The 26,344-nt window shown below is 46.7% G+C and overlaps 1 protein-coding gene across 2 annotated transcripts in view; it reads left to right on the top strand.

The window, feature by feature from the left end:
* Positions 1–26,344, top strand: part of PDPR (pyruvate dehydrogenase phosphatase regulatory subunit) — a 567,407-nt gene that overhangs the window by 317,197 nt on the left and 223,866 nt on the right. For both annotated transcript variants that reach the window (XM_085640040.1, XM_085640039.1), the window contains exon 9: positions 5,679–5,871. In XM_085640040.1, coding sequence (XP_085496166.1) covers positions 5,679–5,871 — 193 coding nt within the window. The remainder of the gene's footprint in view (positions 1–5,678; positions 5,872–26,344) is intronic.

The following is a 26,344-nucleotide window of genomic DNA, read 5'->3' as shown; positions in this document are numbered from 1 at the left end:
GCGCTCGGGGGAGTCCGACCCGGACGTAGGGGTCTGACTCCAGTCGCACGGCCAGCATTTCCTCCCCCGCGATCACCCGCAGTATTCCAGCTCAGCACCCCGTCCACATCCCTCGGCGTCCAGCGGCGGCCATCTACGCAGGGACCCGTGGGAGCGCCGGAGGTCGTAGTAGACACCGAGTCAGCCACCAAACCCGCCGACAAAGGTGTCAGGAGAACGCCAGTCACTTCAATGCCGGTAATCCGCGGCGGCTGGGCGGCGCAGGTCAGGAGGATTAATCAGGATTAACAAAAGAAGCCGGACGGTCCACGGAGCCGGGAGCTCAGGCGTCCGACCCGTCGGCCATCTTGGCTCCTCCTTCCGGAGCATCTTGAGTAGCCCAAAGCAAGTGCCCGTTAGACCACGAACATGTGGCACCAGTGTCAGGCTATTCTCCATCCTTACACCCAAATTCTTTGCCACCAGCGACGCCAGGACAGAGGGACACATATCCGTCGGCCACCAGGCCCGCCAATCAGGGTCGAGGGAGCAGCCAAAAAACAACACCTCCGATTTGTCTGAATTGGCCTTAAGGCCATTCGACTGGAACCAGCTAAAGACCGACTCCAAGCAGCCCCGGATGTTCTCCCCATCAAAAGCCTGATCCTTCCCACACGTGAAAAGCAACTGCGTGTCATCGGCGTAAGAAACGATCCGGGCCCCAGAAGACTCCACCAGTGCCGCCAGAGGTGTCATAAAGATGTTAAAGAGAGTCGGGCTCAACACAGATCCCTGCGGAACACCGACTCCCAATGGCGGCATCTCAGCGGAGCTCGGAGAGGCCCAGACCGTTTGTCGGCGTCCCTCCAGGAAGGATGAAAACCAATCCAACACCGTCCCCCTCACTCCGATGTCATAAAGTCTGGCGAGAAGCGTCTCGTGGGGGACGGTGTCAAAGGCCGCCGAGAGATCAAGCATGACAAGCATAGCACGCCCTCCAGAGTCCAGCGTCTCCCTAATGATCTCAGACACCTCCAACAGTGCCGTCTCCGTACTTAAATTAGGACGGAAACCGGACTGTGAAGGGTGTAGCAGATCACTGGACTCAAGAAAGCTAGAAAGAACGCCGTGCACATGCTTCTCCGTGATCTTGGCGAGCGCTGGAAGGAGGAAAATCGGCCTATAATTGGCCAATACCTCCGAATCCAGCCCAGGCTTCTTGAGGAGGGGGATCACCATCGCCCTTTTCCAGGGCGGTGGAACCTGCCCCTCCCTCAGAGACAAATTCACAAGTGGCTTGACCACAGGGTTGACCACAGTCGCCATCTTAGCCAAAAATTTGGCCGGGCAAGGATCTAATGGCGAACCCGACTTAAGATTGGCCAGAAGCGCCAAGGAAGCATCGGTGGAAATAGGTGGAAACTCGGCGAGGACCGCAGCCTGTGAAGGTCGCCACACTGGTCCCACCGCCACGCTCGCATGCACCGCGGCTGAGCCCACTGCGAAAGAGTCCTGAATGGACTTAATCTTATCCGTGAAAAAACTGGCGAGGTTACAGACCCACAGCTTAGATGGAACCCCTTGGGGCAGGTTGGATCTGGGGGCCATAAACTCCCTAACTACTGCAAAGATCTCCTTGCATGAGTTTGAGGCAGCCTCAATCCTTCTGGCCAAGAAAACCTTTTTTTCACGGAGAATATCACAGTGGTAGGCTTTAACCCTTGACCTATAGGCCGCTCTGGCCTCCAGATCATAATGGAGGCGCCACGCCCTTTCTGCCACCTTACATTGGCGACGAGTGGCCAGCAGTGCCTCAGTGAACCAGGGGGCCGAAACCCTCTTGATCTTATTTCTCGGGGCCATAACTGGGGCAAGATCATCCAACCTCTCCGTCAACCACCCCTGTAGGGACTCAACGTCCTGCTCCAAATTGCCAGATATAGGGCACGGATGGTCCTCGGCTGCCTGACTTAACATCTCAGGTGTAACTCTATGCAGAGCCCTCCGCGCCGTACCATGCTGTCTCGGCCCATTACAAGGGGGTTTCTTGCTGGCTAATATCGAAAATCTAGCCAGCCTATGGTCAGTCCAAAGCACCGGAAGGAGCTCGATATCAGAGAGAGGAATTGAAGAGAAGACCTGGTCCAAGGTGTGTCCTTTATCATGAGTGGGACCTGTGAGAAAAGGGGCAAGGCCCAGAGAAGCCGTGATATCCTGCAGTTTGTTGGCATCCGAATCACCAACGACATCCATATGAAAGTTAAAGTCTCCTGCCAGAAGAGAGTGCTGGGCACTCAAGACCAGCTCAGCAGTGGCGGCCTGGAGATCGTCGAAAAAGGATCCAACTAGGCCAGGGGGATCTATACACCAACAGCCCTTTCAGGGCTAGCTGCGGGGACAGTCTGATGGTAAAAGCAAGAGATTCAGACCCTGCAATGGCGTTAAGAGGAAGAACAGAGCAGGAAACAGCTTTTACTACCACCGCTACCCCCCCCACCCCTGCCTTTGACTCTATCTTGCCGGAAGATGTTATAATCCGGGGGAATCGCTGCCATGATGTCCGGATTAGACAGCTCCCCCAACCAAGTTTCGGTCAGCAGCAGGCAGAGTGGCTTTTCTTTCACAAGGACATCAAAGATCTCCAGAGCATGCTTGCCCACCGATCTAGTATTGAGCAATAAGAAAAGATGTCTCGCCCGCTCTTCCTCTCTCCCTTGTGAAGAAACAGGGGCATAATTAGGCACCCAACCACACCCCGGGCAAAGCCGTTTACCCCTATAGCGTCCCGGGAACACGGATTGGCATGTACAGGAACGTTTTCGCAATGTAAGAAGTTCCCTGCCAGAATAACAAATCATCTTGCCCAGGAAAAAAATACCACCAGAGCCTACCGCCTCTCCGCCGCCTCCGAGACGCTGACGGACGCAGACGGGCAGGACTCTGGCACGACTCCGGCTAAGCGACGGCGTCCCACTGTGCGATCCCGCTGCGCGGGAGAAAGCGACTTTAAGTAGGCGTCCCGCGAGGAGGATACAGTGCCCAAGCCAAGATGGCGCCCAACCCGGACAACCCCCGAGACCCGGACCCACCCAAACGGCGGTGAATATGCACAATTATATGCGGTGAGAGGGGGGGACAGTGCCTGACATGAACCCAATTAAAACCAGGGAGAAATAAATAAAAATGAAAGAAAATACAAAACAGGAATATTATTAAAATGTTAAGTCGCTAGCAGCAACTCGAGCGTAGCTTAGCTGTACGGGTACCTTGTCAGTAACGTTCTTTCTAGTGGATACTCTAACCACAGATTCCTCACTGCCCTCTCGCCTGCTCTATCTGTGAAGGGGCCTATTAACTTAATACTTAGCACTCTGTGTCCAGCAGTTGTTCACACTTTCATCTGAGGACGCAGAAAAAATAAGGAACTGACATCAGCTCAAAGGGGGGGGGGTGCTTATATGCTACTCCTCTCCATTGCTTCTCAGTATGGAGCCAACAAAGACCTGCACTTTGCTATCTAGTGGCACACCTGAGCACTGCTACACAGAATCTCTTTATCCAGCCAGGTTGGTTGATATTCTAAAGTGAGGAATCTGCTGTAAGAGTGTTACTGAAGTAACTTATTTAACTCCCCCCTTGAAAAGGTGAGTGGAGGCAGAAGAAAAAACTTGGTTAGTCTGTTGGGAAAGCATGATAACTGGAGTAGGCCAAAAAAAAGCTATAATTATCTGATTCAGCAGCAAGCTGTATAGCTCTTCTTGTGAGTATATAGTGGCCTGGATAGGTGCTCACAGAGAGCGCTGTAAAATTAAGAGCAACGCTTGTTGAGGTAGCACATCTATTCAACAGACAGACTAGACACAGCACAAAAATGCAATCATCCTTTACACCCAGAACTGATGGAGCATGGACAGCACCATGTATGCTCCTCATATAAACTGGTATAGCAGGGGCAGGGCAACTCGCGTTGAAAAGTACATCTAGGGTAGGAGCAGAGTATTGTTCCCACAAGCAGAGCAGCTGTAGCTCCGGTAGCAGCAGTGCATGTTCCCTTGCACAGACAGAAGTGCATCACAGATAAGCCAACAAGAGAGAAAGCCACAGGTACACCAAAAGCAGAAGCAGTAGCTGCATAACCAACCTTCACATACTCAAAGCCCATACAGCCCAAGCAGTTGTAATGCAAGCTTCCATAACAATGAACATTTACAGCTACATTGCAGGTCCTCATAACACAAAGAACAGATACAGCATTGATAGAGGTAGCACAAGCTTCACTAATACTCCCTCACACAAAAAGGACCGCATTCACTGTAGCAGTCCAATATTTTCTAACATGTGTTGAATAATGTCAGCACAGGCATCACAATGTAAGCCTTCTTCATACACAGAAAGGATGTCGCTAAAGCATTAGCAGTGCATACTTCCAAATCCACAGTAGTAGATCTCCTCAAAAACTGCGGGACACCATGCTCCAAAACTCTTTGAGAAATGCAGAAGGGGAGATATTACTTGGAAAGATCAATCTCATGCAGTCGCCGTAGTAGCACCTTGTGCGACACCATATAAAGGTCTCTTCTTCATCTGGCCCAAATGGACAGGTATAAAGGCATCCAAGGCCAAGGTTAACCCTACATTTGTTTTCAGCACGGCTGCCTTAATGTTAGAATCCAATTGAGGAATATTACCCTAAATGTGGTTGCCAAATTTCATGATATCCAGTTTATGCCATTGCCTTCCCATAACAGGATTGGTATTAGCTGTCCTGGAAGCATTTGGGATACTCAAACCACTTGGCACCATGCGATGATCAGACCATACCACTACAAAATGGGTGATTACTGGAAGGCTAAATATGTCAGAAAAAAGATGACCTGCAGCATGCATGTGGCCTGTCACTAGCTGTGTCAATTGAATGGATTTCAAGTCCAAGAGCTCAAACTTCTCATATAGTCCACTCTAATAACACTCACTCTTTCAGCCAAACACAAAAAGAAATGCCTGTAAAGTTCATGTGTTCTATGCCTCATTCTTCTTCTCTTTACTACTCTTTTAAGCACCGCAACCAAGGCCTGAATAAGCCCACAACGGTAGTCATCACGCAGAACACTAAAACACCATGCACATCCCCTTTAGTACACATTGGAACTCAACATTCTTCCAGCCAAGCACTCTCTGTGGTGTGCTACCTATTCACTAGCATGCTTCAGTATCTTGTTAAGAGGTTAGAAGTCTTAATATCTTTTCAAGACAATTCTGGGAAACCTTTGTCACAAATCAATAACTGCAGTTTAGGATCATGAAGGGCATTTTCAGATGATTTCACTTATTTCAGATGATGTCTCAACAGACCTTTATCAATAGATGTGAGATGCTTTTCTTTACAAGTCACACCTTAGTAACCTGGGAAAGTGTGTGATGAATTGCAGTGCAAGGCATTACATAACCGCTTTGGAAAGATTGGGGGAAGGGGTGAAAAAATATCTTCAGGATTGAGGGGTTTTGAGAAACCTTGTGGGAAAGGGACTTCCACAAGGATGCAAATTGTGATGTGCACTTGGACAGTTCTATTCCTCAATTCTGTGAGCTGCATTCCTATATCGCTATGTTGACCTCATGCATGCTGACTACTTGCCTACCCACTGTATATGCTCTTCCCCAATTCTGTGTAATATCCATTTTTTTCTTTCACTTTACAGAGCCACTGCTGAGTGCTCTTTTGCGGCGTATGCCAGCCCTGGAAGCCCTGGAGATTTTAAAGCTAGTAAATTGTCCAGAGTCCTTCACTCCAGACATGCGCTGCATCATGGGAGAGTCGCCTAATATTCAAGGGTATTTCGTCTTAGCTGGCATGAACTCTGCAGGCGTCTCCTTTGGCGGAGGTGCTGGGAAGTAAGTACAATGTACATTACAATCTTCTGTAATAGTCATAATTATGTATCATTTTAAGGACAATCCATATATAAGTGGCACAGTCTGAAGTGGCTCAATTTCTGTAGGAACCAGAGTAGTCTCTCTTTCTAAGAATATTTTTATTCATAGAAGGATCTTGATTGGAATTAGAACAAATATGTTTTTTTAAACCGCTTTAGAACAAATATGATATTTAAAAAAAATAATCTTTATTGGTTTTCTTTTAACAAACAACCAAACGCACATCATGAGGATAACAAGCTACAGCAGCAGTACATAGACATTCAAAGGAGCATGACCTATCGTAAACATGGAGCACAACACACTTGTGAGGTAAATTTTGTAAGACTAAATGTAATATCACAGGGAAGAACTGATTGAATGGTATTAGTCACACCATTTCCCCCAGATCTTAGGTTTCGTAGTGCAGCCCTCATTCCTGTAAACCCACTATTTTGCCACAGCACATTGATCCATCCCTCTATTTCATTCTGATACTGGTGTGGCTAATGGCATCTACCAGTGGTTAGCTATATCTGAAGAGACTTCTAGCCAAAGATTCCTTACCTTAGAATATTCCCCGGACATAAGACTGGATCTGAACATTATTCTGACCAGTCCCCGTGAGCGCCTGTAGATGGTGTCTTTCAGCTCCGTGTGGCTTTGGCAACGTTGTCCGCGTAATAAGTGAGGTGCGTGGTGCCTATTTAGTCGCCACCCCAGTTTCTCCTTTTCTGTGCCATCAGTGCAGTTCTGGATCAACTTCCCCTCAGACATTGTTGCAACATTTTGTCAACATCCCTCCGTCTTTTCATGACTATGGCTCCCACAGAACCCATTGGACCCAAAGCCAGAGGTCTACCCAATTTGCTCCCCCTCCAGCAACCACAGCATTAAAGCCCTTTAACATGCCCTCACTACATCATGGGCAGCCGGTTGGAGGCAGGATACGGCCTCATCTGCCTTAATGGCAAACTATAATGTCGGACAAATGGGTGCTTCAGATTATCCAGTGGGGTTGTGCCCCTCCTTTCCAGCACACCCGATTACCTTTACCACCCTCCTCCGATCAGCTGACGGCTAGGAGCTCCAGGCCCTCGATGCCAGCGGCTCAGGCCTCGGCACTGCATGGCCCCCAGCAATCCAGGCCTGGATCCGGATCGGTGCCTGTCAACCTCACGACACCTCCCCTGGCGCCAATTCCTCCGACGACGCCTCCACCACCTCTGACGCCAGTTCTGTCCCTGGCCGCCGTCGATCCCGGCCTCCCCCTCGACTTGGACACAGAGCTGGTCCGGCGTCCACCAGTACTTTTGTACCACTGTCCTTCCCTGGTGTTCCTTATCGGCCTGAGTGGCAGCCAGAGAAGGGTGAGGAGGACTGGGAGGGGTCTGTTGACCCTCTAGTAGACCAGCTTGAAGAGCCGGACTGGAGAGGAGTTGGATGAGGCCCTTGGTCTGGATACTTCCCCAAACCGTGGTATGATTTCTCCCCCTACCGTGGCCCCAGATGAGGGAGCCTCCTACGCTGTGGTGTTGCGTAGGGCGACTGAGGCCTTCAGCCTTGAGCTTCCTACGATGGCAGTCAGGACTAAGATTCTAACTGAGGTGCTTCAGCCGGAAGCGGCCTCTTCGGAGCCCCTGCTGCGGTTCAATGAGGCCCTCACAGACATCCTTCTGGGCACTTGGTCAAAGCCCAGCACAGGGGCCTCTGTGGATAGGATGATTGTCTGACACCACCGCCTGGCCCCGGGCAACCCAATTTTCCTCTCCCAACACCCTACCCCGATAGCTTGGTGGTCCAAGCCTCCACATCCAAAGGTGCATTCCCAACTGTTCCCCCGATAGGGAATCCAAGTAGATGGGCCTTTTTGGGAAGATGTTTTCTTCCGCCAGCTTAGGACTGCAGTCGGTGAACACCACAGGTCTCTTGGGCCGGTACACTCACTCTGTGTGGGACACGGTTGCGCAGGTGCTGCCACAGTGCCCAGAGGAGGCCCGGGCCGTACTCTCCTGCGTGGTCGCAGATGGTAGAGACGCTGCAAAGTTCACCATTCGATGTTGGCTGGATACTGCCGACTAGCTGGGTAGAATGATTTCTACGTCAGTAGCCTTGAGACGATACGCCTGGGGGAGATCCACTGGCTTCTCCGGGATGTCCAGTTGACCCGTTTGATGGCCATCGCCTGTTTGGGGACAAGGCAGACAATGCGCTTGAGCGCTTTAAAGACTCTAGAGCTACGGCCAGATCCTTGAGCCTCGCTGCCACTTCTCGCCCCGTTCAGTCTGCCTTTCGTGGCTACGGAAGTGGTGATGGATTACGAATGGTGTCTTCACTCGGAGGTGGTGCAAGGAGGTCTCTTTCAGCAGTGGGGAGAGCCTTGGTTAGATCTGTTTGCCATCGAAGAGAACGCCCAATGTCAGCAGTTCTGCGCGTTGGAATTTCCAAAGCGGCACTCTTTTGGTGACGCTTTTCGTCGAGAGTGGAATTGCGGTCTCCTATACACCTTTCTACTTATACCACTTCTTCCCAGAGTGCTGAAGAAGATCAAGCACGATCGGGCCAAAGTCATTCTTGTGGCTCCGGACTGGGCACGAAGAGTCTGGTATCCCAAGCTATTGAACATGGCCATCGATCCTCCGATCAGACTGCCTCTTCGGTAGGATCTTCTGGCGCAGCAGCAGGGGGCGGTGCTCCTCCTGAACCTGTCCAGCCTCCATATCCTTGTGTGAAGATTTAGTGGCAACAGTTGACAGCTTTTGACCTTCCTCCCGAAGTCTATAATGTTATCTTGGCAGCCAGGCTTCCCTCCACCAAAACAGTATACGCCTGTGGATGGAACAAATTTGTAGCGTGGTGCGCAGCAAAGGCTGTGGATCCTCTTTCTGCACCTCTTTCAGAAGTCCTCCTCTTCATTCTTTCTTTGGCCCAGCAGGGCTCTGCTCTGGGCACTCTTAAAGGCTATCTTTCGGCCATTTCGGCCTTTCTTCACTTTCCTGATCATCCTTTTCTTTTCAAGTCCCCTATTGTAAATAGGTTTCTTAAGGGCATTACTCACCTCTTTCCTCTTATTCCTTTCGTAGAGCCCCAGTGGGACTTGAATCTGGTCTTAACTTACATCATGTGTGCTCCTTCCGAGCCACTACATAATTGTGCACTCAGGCTCTTGACTTTAAAGATTATTTTCTGGTTGCCATCACCTCTGCTCGCAGGGTGAATGAGCTTCAGGCTCCATCTTCTTAACCTCCTTTCCTTGGTGTTCATCCAGACAAGGTTGTCCTTTGAACTAGACCTTCTTTTCTTCCCAAAGTGGTTACCTCTTTCCACATAGGACAGACCATCACTTTGCCCACCTTCTTCCTGCCCCTGCATCCTTCCAAGGAGGAGGAGAGACACCACTGTCTGGATCCAAAACATGCGTTCTCATTTTATCTTGATCGCACAAAACAATTCCCGGTGGACTATCAACTCTTTGTTGGCTATGTGGGCTCTAAGAAAGGTTGTGCCATGCAAAAAAGGACCATTTCTTGATGGGTCGTCCTTTGCATTAAAATCTGTTATTCCTTGTCGAAAAAGGAGCCTCCGGTAGGGCTGCATGCCCTTTCCACCAGGGATCTGGCAGCCACTACTGCTTTGGAATGTAGAGTCCCCCCTCAGTGACACCTGCCAGGCAGCCATGTGGGCATCACTGCACACATTTACTAAACATTACTGCCTGGATGATCAAGTCCGGAGAGACGGCTTCTTTGGCCGTTCAGTTCTCCAGGACTTTCTGGTGTGAACTTGGTTCGTAGACCCACCTCCGGTGTTGGTATTGCTGGGGTATCTATTTTAAAGTAAGGAATCTATAACTGATAGTCTTTCAGGTGAACAAGTTACTTTCCTTCGGTAACGATATATCTGTTATAGATTCCTTACCGCCCCACCCATCTTCCCTGTTCTGCGAACTGACTTCTAGAGTGAGGGACTCCCTTTCAGGGCCCTAGTTATGTGCACCAGTGGCCAGTGTCTTGCATAGCTCTGCGCTTCCGGCGTGGAATTTTGTATTAAGAAATGACGTCAGCGCGCAGGTACGGGGTCTGTAGACACTGCAACGTCATTCCGGCGACCACGATGCCAACGACGGATGCGGAGTTGACCAACGCCACCTTCTGACGTGCAAGGGTACTGCTAAAAGAAAAAATCTCAGGATCCAGTCTGACACCTGGGGGTAATTCTAAGGTAAGGAATCTATAACTAATATATGTCTCTTACAGATATATCCTTACCGAAAGTAAGTAACTTGTTCTTTGAGTACAGTTACACGGTACATTTCGAACATTTCAGCTTTCTTGCGGTTGTTGGATCAACCCTTCCTGTTCAAGTCGCTCATTGTGACACGCTGCCTGAAAGGTTTACGCATTTCCACCCACACCTTGCTTTGTAGTTCTTATGTTTCTGATGTGCTCATCTTTTGGGCCCATGCACAGCTGCCCTCTTCAACTGCTCACCATTAAATCAGTCTTCCTTGTGGATATTACATGTGCCAGGGTGGTTAACGAGTTGCGAGTGCTCTGTCAGTCCTCTGTGCCCTACCTTCTTCACAGACAGAGTGGTCCTTAGAACCAGTGCCGCCTTCCTTCTCTAAATTGTAACACCGTTTCACGTTGGGCAAAGATTACCTTGTTGACTTTGTGTTTTCCACCTCACCCTTCCAAGGAAGAGGAGAGACTTCACTGCCTAGATTTAAAGAGTGTTGTTGTTGTACATTGATCGTTCTAAAGACATCCGAGTAGACAAATAACTTTTTGTGGGATATTCTGGTGTGCAGAAAGGCAAAGCAGTGGAAAAGAGAACCATCTACAGGAGGATTGTCCTCTGCATTAAAATCTGCTATGCACTGGCCAAAGAAGAAACCCTCTGAGGGTTTGCGGCTCATTCTACCAGTGTCAAGCCTGTACGCTAACTCACGTAGTCCCAGTCCGGGACATTTATCATGCAGGCACCTGGGCATTGCTGTACGTGTTTGCCAAACACTATTGGCTAGACAGTCAGGCCTGCTGTGATAGCCATTTCACCCCTTCTTTCCTCCAGAACCTTTTAGTGTAAACAGTCCGCAGACCCACCTCCGTGAAGATTTTTCTTTGGTATCTATTGTAAGGTAAAGCATCTATGGCTAAAAGTCTCTATCAAATGAACAATTACTTACCTTTAGTAATGCCTTATCTGGTAGAGACTCTGTCTAGCTACAGATTCCTTACAGACCCTCCCATCATTCCCGTTCTGCAAACTGTGATTTCCATCTTAAGAGATCTTTGTGACACCACCTACCGACGCGGAAGGGGACTGCTCAGAATCATTTCCATTTCACCTGGGAATATTCTAAGGTAAGGAATCTGTGGCTAGATGGAGACTCTACCAGATAAGGCGTTACCAAAGGTAAGTAGCTTGTTCATCATGTTTGTTAGACCTGGCATCATTGGCGTCTGTCTTCCCTGTATTTTTGCCTTTTCCTCCTCTGTTTTTGCTGTGTGTTGGTGTTCGTTTTGCTGGTCTAGATGCTTGGGCACTTTGCCACTACTGTTCAGTGCCAAAGTGCAAGCGCTCCTTTGTAAATTATTGTTATGGATTGTTGATTCCATGATTGGCATATTTGATTTACTAGTCATCCCCTAGTACAGTGCACTGTGTGTGCCTAAGCCCTGTAAATCAAATGCTGCTAGTGGGCGTGCAGCACTGATTGTGCCACCCCACATAAGCAGCCCGTAAATGTAACTCAGACCTGCCATTGCAGAGCCTGTGTGCAGTCTAGTACTGCCATGTCAACCTAGCAAGTAATACTACCAGCATTTGTAAAGCGCACAGCTACCTCCGTAGAGGCGCTGGGGGCCGTCTGGAAGATTAAGCGAGCTATTGCCCAGAGTCACATGGTGCTGGGATAACCTGCCGCCGGCGCTGGGGATAGAACCGTGAACCCCGTGGTCCGGAGTCAGGCACCCTGGCCTCTGCGCCACACCTCTTCCACCCACTTGCCAGGCCCTAACCGTCCCTTTTCTTTCATGTTAGTCATTCCTAAGTTAGGCCCAAGGTATCCCTGCGGGCAGGGTGCAGTGTATGTGAAAGGTAGGACATGCCCTGATGTGTGTGGCATGTCCTGATAGTGAAATACTGCTAATTTAATTTTTCACTATTGTAAGGCTATTTATCCCCATAGGATGGAATGGGGAGTTTGCTCGTAACATCTCATGAGCATTAATGCCCATGGGAACTAGATAGGAAAATAAAGTTTAGTATGCTCGAACTCAGAATGTTAAAATGCATCTTTTAGTGAGGGTGATTTTTACATTCTGTGTTTGAAAATACCACTTTTAGAAAGTAGGTCAGTCACACAGCTTTATTCGATCTCTTTAAAATGGATCAGAAAAGCACAAGTTATCGAAAAATTCCAACACAATATATACACATATATACACATTTAAAATAAGAATTAAACAGTTGCAGTGATCCGGGTAAATTCATATAAAAAACGTTTATGAAAAAAGCTGCTCAGAATTTAAAATTAATTAATTAGTTGTTGCTACTAAAATGTCGTCCCACCTTTTTCCTCTTCCTAAGACAAGCCCACAAAAATGAGGCAACTGAACAGCATACAAATGGATCCGGTAGAGTTTTTAAAAAGTACATGGCCACCCGGCACTGCCTAAAATTGTGGTTCCTCAGGATTGGGAGTATGAATGTTTTCCTTTCCTCTGTATAGGTCTTGCAAAATAATACAATATGTAGATCTGACTGTACTGCGTAGTTGTTACAGGGACAGGGTAAGAGGTCTGCTAATTTATATTTATTTTGGGGGTATCCCAGGAGTAGCGGTATCATGTTCATGCGGAAACGCAGAAGGATAAATCTGTGTTGCGCATTATTTATGCGTGATATATACTGAAAACCTTCTCCCGATCTTGGCGGTACCACATCATAAAGAATGGAGGAATGATGAATACGTTTCTTTTCTCTTCGGGCATACTTTGATCTCTTACTGAATAAATCATTTATTCTTTCCTTTGAAACCCTTTTGCAGGACTCAGGGTCCTGAAATAATTATCCCATCCCTAACGCTTTTAGATGGACCTCTACGTAATTTAACCATCCAATTCTTTTATAATAATCTAATTTTCAACAGTCCTTGATAATGGTTTGTGTCAAATCCACTGTAGACCTCCGCCATACTGATAGCCACAACAAGACTGGAGCCAGTCTCATGTCGCTTAAATAAGGAAGCCCCAATTCACAGAGTAAAATATGATTTGGGGCTGATTGCGGTAAGCACACGGTTTTTAAAAAAGGAGTCTTCCATTTGTTGTAGCGGTGCAACATTAGCCATACCCCACACTCCGGCCCCATATAGTGCAGCAGACTTTGTTTTAGCTGAATATATATTCTTAATTGCATCCAGTGGGCTGTCTCCCAACTTCGTAGCACATCTTTTGTTAGCGTTAACACTCCTTTTGTATGCCCTGGGCTCTTGCTGCCACTAAATTAGACCATGAGTGGTCTTTTTATCAAAAAGCCCTCCAAGGTATGAAAAGGAGTTGACTGTCTTGATTTTCTTGCCTGCCAACTGGAATTGAGGATGTTTCTCACCTCTTGCGGCTCCAGATACGATTATAAATGATTTTTGATTCATTGACCTTTAGGTCAAGAGAGGCCATAAAGGCGGAGTAGGCTGTGATTAGCGTTTGTAGGGCTAAGCCCGATCTGGCCATCAATACCGCGTCGTCCGCATACGCCAAAATCGGAAGGGGGATACGATCAAATTTAGGCACATCCACCGGTAGAGCAGACAGGGCGGACTCTACCCCGTTCGTATAGATTGAAAAAAGGAACGGGGCAGGAACACAAACCTGTCTTACTCCCTTTTCGGCTTTAAAGAGGCGAGTGCACTCCCCCTTCCTGCCATACCTTACATAGGCAGTGGCATTGGCGTACAACTGGCGTATGAAACCAATTATTGGTGGATCAATACCCATGCCCTCCATCATGGACCACAACCTCGGGTGTGACACACAGTCAAAGGCCATGTACAGTTTTCCAGCTTTTGCCTTAGTGTAATTCCCTATAGTTAGGGAGAGATTTAAACACTGATCAACCGTCCCCATTCCTCTCCGAAACCCGTATTGCGCCTTCATAAAAATATTGTGCGATTCGGCCCAGTCTTCCAATCTGGCAAAGAGTACCCGTCCCATAAGTTTGGCAGTAGTGTCAAGGAGGGATATGGGACAATAGTTCTCTGGGGATCCCCTGTCACATTTATTAAAAATGGGCACAATTAGACTCTGGTTCCAAGAGAGAGGCGGGCCTACTATCTGGATGCTATTAAAAATATTTGTAAGTAAAGGCACCCACATATTATAATTCTGCTGAAAGAGGTCAATTGGAACTCCATCTGGCCCAGGCGCCTTACCTGGGGTGCAGGCTTCCAACGCCTTTCTTATCTCTAATACAGAGAAAGTTAACCCTCCCTGTAGTAAAATCTCTGGGGAGGATAACAGTGAAGTTGGACGGGTTGCTAAACAAAATATTTCTTCATAGTGCCTCACCCATGCCTCTTCCTCTACGTGCACGTCTAATGTAGGATCATTGATGTCTTTAAAATGTGGGGCATTCACGATTTTCTAGAAATTTTTACTACTGCCTGACATAGCTGCTTCCTCAAGATCTACCTATGCCTGTGCATTAAGATCTTTTTCCCTTGCCCTCCTCGCTAATTTATAATCTTTGCGTAGCGCACAGATTACAGAGCAATCTCTAGGATGCGTGTTTAGATCTTTAACAAGGGCTTTTTTTTGCTGTTGTGCAGGCTGTAGCAAACCACCCCATTTTGACGGTAGCATTAGCAGACTTAACCCCTGTGAGTGCTTGTTTTACTTTTTCCAAATGAGCAATAAACTGGCTGACCAAGAAATTAGGTGATGAATTCTCTTCCAGACAGGCTAATATTTCCTCCTTTATTTGAGCTATAAATTCAGGGTCTAAATTTAATCTTTGTGCCTAGAAAGTAGGTGTTTTCTTGCTTAGCCATCCCGTGTGCCTCTGCTAGGATGTGTATTGACTGGCTGGCTTTGGAGTGACTGGCTTGGGGGAGGTGCAGTGGCTCCAGAGAGTGTGGATGAGTCTGGGCTGGGCTGCATTTAGAGTAGGGGGAGGATATTTCCTCTCACCTGAATGGGCCTGGTCTGCCTTCCACAATTCTGTATCCACCTCCTACCAGGAAGCTGCACCAGAGAGGACACAACTGGTTTGGACTGAGCACAGGGCTGCTCTGCCACCAGAGAACAAAGGATTTTGTTCTATAACTATTGGGGCCCAGACCGCAGAACTTTAGATCACTTCTGGGAATCAAGAGGAACCTTTGCAAAGGAGAAGAGCTGGAGAAACTGAGGAGGAATACTGCCACCGTGCTGTTTGCTGTCGTCTCTTGACCTGCAGTGGTTACTTTCTGCCTTGGAAAGGTAAAAGGACTTTGCTGTGTCCCCTGCTTGAGGAAGATCTCTAAGTGCTTAAAACTGAGCTTACCTCCTGTTCTGAAGTCTCAGGGACACAAAGACTTAACCACCAGCTCTCCTGAACGTCCTTGCTGGGAGTTCTGACCTGCTAAGAGGGTGCCTGCTGTTGTTTTGGACCTCTGGAGGCTGTTTGCCGCTGGGAGCTGGAAAAGTAATGCAACTTCGAGAAGCGCAATGCATCGCCAAAGAGATCGTAGCAGCGCCTGCCCGCGGCTTGAGAAATGCCGCACGCCACATCGAGTGCACTGATCTCCGAAGTCACTGCACCGATTCCGACGCAAGCCCTGCTGTGCGGCTGCAAGAACCCACGCATCGTCCCGGATTGTTGCATCGCATCGAGGCGCCAGGTCCGTCACATCGTTGGGGGATGCAGTAAGAAACCGACGCATCACCTCCCCACGCAGTAAGAAACAGACGCATCACCTCCTCTCCAGTAAGGAATCGATGCATTACCTCCCCTGTGCAGCAGTCAGTAACCAACGCATCACCTCCCCCAGAGCAAGGAACGGACGCATCACCTTCCCTGAGTGTAAGGAACCGATGCATCACCTTCCCTGCGACCCTTCTTGGTTGTGTACTCGACCTATCGCAGGTACTTGGTATGAAAAGTGTTGCATCTGCAATTTGCTTTGAACTGAACTATTTCTACCATTTGAAAGTCATATTTTTATTACTGTATTGTGGATTTTTGTCGTTTTGGTTCAGATAGAAATGACTTATTTTTCTAAACTGGTGTGGTGTCCATTTATAGTGCTTTCACTGTATTACTGAATGTGTTCACAAATGCTTTACACACTGCCTCCGCAATAAGCCTGTCTGCTCGTGCTAAGCTACCAAGGTGGTGAGCAGGGGTTATTTTAGAAGTGTATCCCCCTTACCCTGAATAAAAGCAAGGGACCCTATTTGGACAAAGGTACCTCCCTCTGCCAACTAGAGACCCCCATTTCTAACAATGTTTAAACCCCATGTGAACAAATTCAGTCAACATCTTGTCACCCTTGGTCCCTTCCCAACCAACCTGAATCCCCAGGAAAATACTTTTGGGTATTGAGCCACAAGATTACCAATTATCTCCTTCGGGCGGTTACTAATCTGCAACTAGTACACTTGGGTGATGAGGTGCTCCAAGGCCATATGGATGAATGACTCTTATGGCTCACCCCACCTTGTACAATCTGGGTATGGGTGTCTTTTCATGCAGTGCAATTTGTCTGGGAAATAGTAAACCCTGTGGAAATATTTATATTAAATCAACCTCAACATTCCAAGATGACTCATTCGTAAGCAGTCATTTTTGCGTCATGCCAGTTATCATTGTCAATTTCACCAATTTCTGCCGTCCACTTGGCTCTGAGTGTCAAGGTGTCATAGTTGGTTTCCACTAAGGTTCAGTACAAGCCAGATATGCCCTTATTCTCAACGATTTCCATGGTCAGTTTCTCTTCTAAGGGATTAAAATCTGGTATGGGATTTAATCTGTGTATGTACTTGTCAATGGCGTGCCTCTGTTGCAAAAATCGGATAAACTGGGACTTCACATAAGTTGTATTCAGCATTCAAGTGTGCGTAGGATTTCATCTGAGTCACAGCACAGACGTCTCCCAGTTTAGAAATATTTATGACCTCCCACAGCCGTAAGCCCGTCAGCCTGTTGACTTCGGGGATCCAGTGACTGAATCAAAGAAAAGTTTCTTTGATCAGTTTTCTATCCTATGACACTAACCAGCTGTTAATGACTAGTTTCGTAGTAAGAGGGAGAGAAGCTTCCAGTTTCCTGTTGTAGATTTGTGATATGCCATGGCGTTCCAGGCAATGCAGTACAAGCTGCAGAGCGGAGTTCTTTCCATTTATAGGAAGTATTTGGGCAGGCCAGTAGTAAAGTTGGATGCTCCGGGATACCCAGTCCACCTTTGTACGGTGACTGGACACATTTGTTGAATTCCATAGAAAGGGCGTCAAATTCGATTTCAACGTTTAAAAAAAAGAAAGAAGTGTGAAGAGGTAATTTGAAGTATATAAAGGATTTGAGGGAGAGAGAGCATTTTGTACAGGGCCTCTCTACCCATCATAGACAGCTTCCTGGATTAGAGCAGCTGTATGTATGCCTGAAACCTGGGGACAAAGTTCATCCACTCCAGGACTTGGTGCAAAAAAAGGCCAAGAGAGCTAGTTGAAGGCTTTTTTTTACAGCCCAGTAGGACTGTTGTTGTTGACAAAGATGATATTAAGCAGTCTAATACATTGTCTGGTCCCCCTTTGTCAAACTCTTTTTGATCCCATCCTATTAATAATTATGCTATTTTGGATATCCTGATGGCCAAGACTTTAGCAAGAATTATTTGCCTACGTGTTTATTAATGTTATGGGCCTTTATGAGGGGATTCAGCCACAGGCTTCCAGTATTAGCCTGAAGTGACTCCTGAAACAGGCGGCCGAGCGGGCCAACTAACCTACTAGCATTCTTCTTAATAAATTAAATTAAATGGGAAATCCGATGACATGGACATGACAGCCTCTAATATTTCAGTTTAGGATATCGGATTGTGCCATAGAAGATGAAGCCAGTTAGTGTGATTAGTGGCCCTCTTTGAACCCCACAGTGACAGAATTGCCTATGTCGCTGTTCCCAGGACCATCGCTATTTGATGTCCCTTGGGGGACTTTAGGGGATAAGTTAGTCGTTTGGGCAGGCCCAGCCGGACAAAGGCAGGGAATTGTGGTATCTGTGTTTTGTAGTGTTTGACTTTATTGTTCAGGACAGCGGTCCAGTATCAGGTCAATTTTGGGCAGTGCCAGAGAAGATGCATCAAGGTGCCTGTACCCCTGCAACCCTTCTAGTATTATTTGCTGCATTCAGGGAACCATGGCTGTATTCTGATGGGTGTCCAATACCAGGAGGCCACCCTAACCGCAGTCTCTGTATTAGATGCATTATGTGTAGTGTGCTAACCCCTTTAGAAGATGTCCTCCATTCTTTGTGTACAAGTTTCCTACCCCGCTCCTCCTCCCAATGCCTCTGCCCTGGAATCTTCTCCATGGGGGCCAGTTGTACCAGCAATGCATAGAGCTCTGTGAAATGTCAGTGGTCTATGTGTATGCAATTTGATTGAGGGATACGTAAGCCAGTGCCTGATTTGAAGTTGCTCCAACTTGGGTAGGCCGTAGTCACGTTGCAAAACATCAAAGGGGATGACACCAGCTGTGTCAAATAGATACCTCACCCATTAGCATTCTCAGGTTTGCCAATGTCGTAACATCTTCTCTTGGAGGCCAGGGGTAAAGTCAGGGTTGGTAAGGATAGGGGTCATCAGGGATGGAAAGGAGGTCAGTCCACTCTGCTCTGCCACCTTGTCCCAGGCTGTCAGAGTAGCCTTTGTTATCAGAGAAGAGTGTAGGCCCCAAGGTCTGTGCTTCTTAGGGAGCCAATGCACTTTCCACTCGTGCGTACGCTCAACTGTCTGATCCATGAAGCACCAGTGTTTCTCGGATGTCTCCCGGCCCCACTTCAAGTGTCGAAGCTCTGATGCCTGGAAATATTGGACAATGTTGGCCACCCTCCCTCGTTGGCCTGGAGCTTTATAGATGATTCATGTGAGGTCTTTTACTGCTCCACACAAATCTATTGATATCAGCCTGCAATTGTTCAAGAGTGTTGTTCGGGTTTGAGTGGGAGTGATTGAAACAAGAACACCATCCCGGGGAATACCGTCAACTTCAAGGCTGCTGTACGGCCCATCCAGGAAAGCAGGAGTTTGCATCAGCTAGACAGGTCTATTCGAAGTTGCCAGAAGAGCCCTCAGCAGTTGATCTCCACCGTACTGAGAGCTGAACGAGGGATCTGGATTACCAGGTAGGGGGTGGACGTCTCCACCCACTAAACAGGGTATTGAGCTGCTAGGGGCACAAGGGACCGTTAGGTTAAGCACCTGTGATTTTTATAATGTGAACCTTAAACCCAGTCCCACGGCTCCGAAGCTTTGCAGCTCAGCTAATAGGGCAGGGAGAGACGTGAGCAGCTGTGTCAGGGCCACTAACGCATTCCCTATAAGCTGATTTTGTGCGCGTCTGTGGCAAAAGGCACCCTGGTGATCGCTCTGTTGATTATAATCTGCTGTGCCCAGGGAACCATATGTAAGGCAAAGAGGAGTGCTGATAGTGGTCATTCCTGTCTAGTTTTCCTTTTTGTACGAAAGGGTTAGGGGAGTTGTATCCACAACAGGACCAGCACCAAAATGTATCTTCGAACTCAAAGTGTTCAAATGTGTGGTATAGGTATGGCCAGTGTACCCTATTGAATTCTTTTTCAGCATTGATCGCAAAGAGAAGTGTTTCCCTTTGGGGCCTCTCCACCTTATCCATAATATGTAAGATGCGTTCGGTGTTATCCCTGCAGTTCCTGCCTGAAATGAAACCTGCTTATCACGGTCTATCCATTGGGGTATGTAAGGACGCAGTCTTTCTGCTAAGATTCTGGTGAAGAGCTTGGCATCTATATTAATCAACAAGATTGGTCTATATCAGCTGCAAAGTTGGTTATTCTTCTCTGGTTTGGTGAGGGTTGTGATGGAGGCCTCCAGCATGGACTTAGTTGGGTACCCACTGTCCGCAAACAAATTGAAGAGCTGGGTTAGTAAAGGGGCAGGGGGGCTAGAGTGTGACAGAAAGTTTAATAGGAAAGTGGGGTAAAGCCGTCTGGTCTAGATGTTTTGAGGGGCTTCAGCCTAGTTGTGGCCCAGATCACCGTGGTGACTGATAGGTTTCTCAAGACTTTCGGCTTGTAGTAGCATGCGCTTGGTCAGCTCTACCTTTGCCAGATACAATGTAATTGCGGTGTCATGTAGGTCTTGGGATGAGTAGAGTGCTGTAGAAGTACCTGAAAACTGGTGCTATGCAAGTATCTCCCTCCTCTACCTCACTCTGCTCGTCCCAGATAGCGTGGACCCTATCATTATTAATTTTATAATGTAGCCAGTGGACCATCGGTTTGGCACATCTGCTGCTTCCTGTGTTGAATTTATGATTAACACACAGCAGGGCGTACTTCATTCTATCTAGATCCAGTTGTTTAAATTGGATTCAGATGTGTCTAGTTTGCGCCCCACCCTAGGTGCTCCTGTGCATTTGTGTATGGCGTCTAGCTCCCTCACTGCCTCTAGTTTCTGCTTTTTCTTCCATCTAATGTTGTTCTCACTAGCAGAGAGAGCTATGAGCTCCCCTCTAATTACCACCTTCAGTGTCTCCCACAGTGTGTCTACGTTCATGTCCTCTGTGTCATTGGTCAAAAAGTCATTAGTTAGAGCCGTACCGATTTACTCTACAAACCTCCCTTAGCTGTATATTACTGTCTCGAAGTCTCCACCCCCTGGGTGTCCTCTGCAGCTTCAGCACCGATTACTGCGGACAGAATGGCATGGTCAGGCAGGGACACTACATCTATTTCTGTGCTCTGCAGGCATGTATGTATTGCGGGTGTACCCAAGAAGTGGTCTATTCTTGCATATGTTCTGTGGGATGCAGAATAAAAGGTATAATTCCTGCGCTGTGGGTGCTATAGTAGTCATAGGTCCATAAGGCTTCATTCTTGTAGCAGGGCAAGGCCCCGTGAAGATACGGCCCATGTTTGGCCATAGCGATGACCAGATCTGTCCAGAGCGTTGTCCATGACCAGATTGAGAACACCTATGACCAAGACTCCAGAGTCTGGGGACTACAGGACCCGAGGAACAGCATCCAAAAGGAAGTGCTCCTGGTGAGCGTTGGGGGAAACATCAAAGCTTTGGTGAGGTGTAGGATACCCATACAAACCCAATAAGCCAAAGGTCTGCCCTTAATATCCGCTATTTTGCCCAGGACCTCCCCATGGAAGTTCCAGGAGGGTAGAATGACCACCCCCTCCCTTTTCGCTGTTCCCGAGGAGAAGTATTGCCTGGGGAACCATCTGGACCTCATCCTATGTTCCTCTATGGGCAACAAAGGCGTCTTGTGTAGAAGACATACATATCCTCCTTCTGCTCCAAGCGGGAAAGCACAGCCAATCTTTTGGTGAGGTAGTTTATGCCTTACACATTGAGGCTTATCACTTTGACTTCCGTAGTTATTGGGTTAATGATTGTTAAGAAGTCTGACCAGAAATTGCTTCTAAGCAGCAGAAGAACTGCTCAGCTACTGCATGAGAGTGCAAATGGTGGGGAAAGAGACAAATGTGTGTGTCCACACACCTATGTTTTCTGACACAATTTTCAGTAATCTTTGCAGTTTTTCACAGCTACACTATGTCTTTTAGATCCATCTACGGAGGGAAGTATTTTTTTCCTGCTTCTGGAAACCTTTTCCAGTCACAATTACTTCTCTCTTTGAGAAGTGCTCATCATGTGAAAGGGAGAAGGTGGCCTCATTGCCTTAAAAAGGTCTGTGTGGTAGGCATCCCAGCTTCACATGCTCTTTTGATCTTGACACATGCCAGAGTATGTCAGAGACCACTAAAAGACTGAGAAGGTATAAGGCTCAGAGGCGGCTCAAGGTTATACGAGCAGGAGCAGAGAGGAAAAAAAGAAGGGGAGGGAGGAAATCTCTTTTCATGTGCCCTTTGTAAGTGAGACCGCCCTTAAAGAGCACTCCCCAAGGGGAAGATGTAGAGGCAAAAGGCCAGATGGAAAACATAGTCAACATTGTTTTCCGGATGTTGGCCAAAATCACAGTTGAGACTTACATCATCGATGTCAAGGGCTTTGGGGGCCTACCTGCTCGCCATCTAAGGTGGGTTTAACACCATTCTTACCCACTCCATAAGATCCAAGGGCTTTGGCCTCCCATAGATGGAGTGCTGTTGAAGGTGTATTTGACTCACCTTCACCGTCAAATAAGACCCAAGAGTTGATGTCAAGAAAGTGCTGCTCATTGTCAAGGAAGTCTACACCACCTCCACAGTCAATGAAAGATGTTGTACAAAATTTTCACTCCAACAACATAAAGAAGACACACAATGGATATCTCTGTGGATTTCCATGATAATGTGAGGCTCTCCTTCGTCAATTTCAGTATCTTCATCAATGTCTCTTGACTCATTAAGACTTGCGTCTCTTCACCAGTCACTGACTCCAATGTTTTGTACTTCTTCTTTCTCTCCAAGACCAAAAAAGAGAAAAAAAGCAGGAAGCATATCTAGACCTTTCAGGCATTTCTACCGCCTCCCACTCTGTTTTTTCATCATCTGCCACTAAGGCACCTTCCATTCGACGTTCCCATTCAAGAATCTCTGCAGACTTTACAACATTCTCTATCAAGAATTGTATCCATACCATATCTACATCTCCAGTGGGAAGAACCAAGAGACAGCCTTCACCTCCTTCTTCTTCTCTGTCTTCATCGATAGATATGCTGTACACTCCAGAGAAGTCTAGAAGTTAGAGATCTCTGGCAAGATCTAGAGCGCCATATTCTCATATGGATGATTCTTATTCTTCCTACAAGCTCATATCTCCAGCAGCTTCTCCTTTTCATGTCTCACCTGTAGATGACAACATGTCTTTTTGTGAGGTCTTGCCCAGAGGCGTTTCAAACCTCAACATTCTGGAACATCCTCATCCTTATCCTACTGTGTTGATTATCTTGGAGACATTACAACCGAGGTTGCCTTCTTCAAATCATTCCACATCTAAGGCAAAACAATTGCATGTGTGTGTGATGAACTTTCTAGATGTGTACTTTCACGACCCAGTAGCTCCCCACCACAGGAAATACTTAACATTCATGGTCAGGGAAAATTACTACCAATACAAAGTCTGGCCATTTGGTCTGAAATCCACTTTTTGCTTCTTCTCGATAACTATTGCAGTGATAGCAGCCCACCTCAGGAGAAAGGATATCTTCATCTCTCTCTACTCGGATGACTGGTTTCTGAAGGTCTACACTTCGCAAAAGATGAGACGAGACTGCATGTAACATGCATCTTGTCGCACACATTAAGGCTTTATTTCAACCTACAGAAATCAAACCTCTTTCCAGTTCAGTCTGTCCTTCCTAGGGGCAACTGTGAGCACTGTAAAATGAAGTGTTTCCTTTGGATAGGACAGTGTCCTCTATACAGGACAAGTGCTGTCAAATATTGGGAGCTAACAATTCAACAGCCAGACAGTTCTCATTGTTCCTGGATGCAATGGCATCTTGTATTTGCATTGTCCCAAATGCATGCCTACAAATGAGATCCCCGCAGTGGAGTCTAGAGGAAAAATGGTGTCAAAAGATGAACCACTGGGAAGACTATTTGATGCTGACCACTGCATCAGTTCATTTTCTATCATGTTGTTTCTTCAGTAAAACATATTTGTAAGGAGTCCATTTCCAGAAAGAATCTCCTCAACAAACTATAGTTTCAGTTGCATTGCAGACAGGATTGGGTGCTCACTTGAATCATCAAGGACATTGGACAGAAAGAGAAAAACATATAACATAAACTCCTCAAGCTGAGAGTAGTTCATCTAGCCCTCAAAGAATTCCTCCCTTACCTGTGCAAAAAGACAATCCAGATTCAGACAGGGAGTCCCACCACCAACCACTGTATCAACAAGCAAGGAGGTACCAAGTCTCAACTGCTGTCCATAGAAGCTCAGTCGATTTGGCATTGTACCTTTGGCCATGGATCTATCCATAGTAGCAATCAACATCCCAGGGGCCATAAACCAACAAGCAGACTTTTTAAGCTGGTTTTACATGGAGAACGACAAATGGACCATGGACAGCAAAGTTTTAAGAAGGCTCTACAAAGACTGGGGAATACCTTCTTTAGGCCTCTTTGCAATGGCACACAATAGAGACTGCAGAGGTTTCACATCTAGGCAATATGAACCAGAGTCAATGAGCCACACTCATTACACATAAGGAGAATACTTTAATTCTACCTAGACGAGATTGAAAATCCTAGACAATCCAACCAGCTCTTTATGGATTATGGCTATCTTAGACCAGGGCTTGCTCCTTCTAAACAGCTTATTGATAGATAGCACATAGTAATCAAGCCAATATCTGTTATTTAGCATGCAACCCTTTCCCAGGCTAGGCTAGCCCACATTCCATTAGGGCTAGAATAGCTACAACAGCATGCCTCAGAAATGTTCAATTTCCTGATATGTTTAAAGCATCAACTCAGAAATTAGTGCATATATTTACTAGATGTTATTGCCTAGACTCAAACACAGACTAAAGCGAGGTTAAGTCAGGAACACTTTGAAAACTACTGAAGTGATCTACATTCCTACACCGGAGGACACTATTTAAGTTTGCGTATTTATAGGCCTTTTCTGATGCCCAACAGCCTCTTTATATATCTTCAATTAGCTTGCTACTCCATTCAAGCATTTATGGCTATAACTGAAGATCCTACAATGCAGAAGAAATGGTTACTTATTTGGAGTACTATTTCTACATCGTTGGAATCTTCATGGAGGTCGTAAACATTCGGCCCACCTCCTCGGCTGGGTAGTTTGGCACAGAAAACTACTCTACACATTTTCTGTTTTAAAAAAAAAAACACACACAACACAAAAACTCGACTCTTTAAGGCAGTTACCAGTACAGTGCATCATAGGCAGGGAACGCCCCTGGAATCTTCACTGGATACATTTTTTACAGTTTTGAATTTATACCCACCAGGCTGCATTTTTTCCTTCGTATTGCACACTTTCAATCCCAATTGCAACACAGCTGATGTAATGTAAACTTAAAATAAGTTTTGTTTCAATCCAAAAGACTACACTCTGAGAGTTGTTGATCATAAGGGCGGGGACACTGGCATCCTGGGTTTATAATCATGGATATTATATATGTGGATTTGGAGTCCATGCACGCAGCACAGAATTATTCAAGCGTTTATGACTTCAATGAAGATTCTTACTATGCAAAACTAGAACTTCAAGAAAATAGCGTTTTATTCCATGGCTCCCAACCCATTTAGGTTCTAAGTGGGCAGTGTATCATATTATCATTTGAAATAAATGCTGAATGAGCGTTTTCCAGCTTTATCTGAATTGCTTATGCATGAAACACTTTTATTACCTAGGGCTAGGAAACTTCTGCAGTGAAAGCTGAAACAGTTGCCTAGATGTAGAACTGTATCTTTGCAATAACGTTTATATTGTTACTGTTACCATTAAAGGGGATTTATATAAACACAACATTTCATATTTCTATGATCTTTGGTTGATATATAGTACATTTCCATTGTTAGTGTCTAGAGCATTGCTCCTGTGTCCACGTCTTTTCCCCTGTTTCTGTGAGCACCTATTCTGTTTTTTGTGCCCTTTTTATGTCCTTGTCCCAAGAGGCTAGTTGTGGTCCAAGCCATTGTGCTTTGTCTTTTTTCTTTTTCCTCTTTGAAACTTTGACTAACAGTGTCAAAATATTTGCAGGTAAATGAATTTGCCATTCGCACGACTCCCATGTCCTTCATTAAGAGTGGTCTGCAGTGGTATCTCCTAAGGGCGATACTGCTCCCTGCAACTCTGAGTGGTCCATTGTTTCTGGATCAGAAATTTCAAGACCCAAAACACCAATCCAGTTTTACCAAGTGCAAATTTGCACCCAGAAAAAATGAGGCTACTGACTGCAGGACAGAGACATCCCAGAGAGCCAAGAGCTTCCACAACCCACAGACACCCTCAAGACCTCCCGCCCCATGCCTCCGAGCCCTCTCACAGATGTTAACCGCCTGAGCAGAGTAGATGAAAATTATCTGCTTTAAAAACCTCAGAATCTGGGGAAAACTGTCAATGGATAAGACCATTTAGGTTCCAGAAAATTATTTCCCATTCGAGGGACTTTAACTTTGACTCTCCTTTATCTCATGGAGAGAAACCAGCCTTTCCGACATCAGTGTCTCGGCGTAGAGATAACCGGAAGTTTGTAGTGGGGGCCCAAGT

This window comes from Triturus cristatus, chromosome 12 (assembly GCF_964204655.1).
Source record: "Triturus cristatus chromosome 12, aTriCri1.1, whole genome shotgun sequence".
Taxonomy (NCBI): Eukaryota; Metazoa; Chordata; class Amphibia; order Caudata; family Salamandridae; genus Triturus; species Triturus cristatus.
The sequence above is the reverse complement of the archived record's forward strand: the minus strand, read 5'-3'. Positions and strand labels throughout refer to the sequence as shown.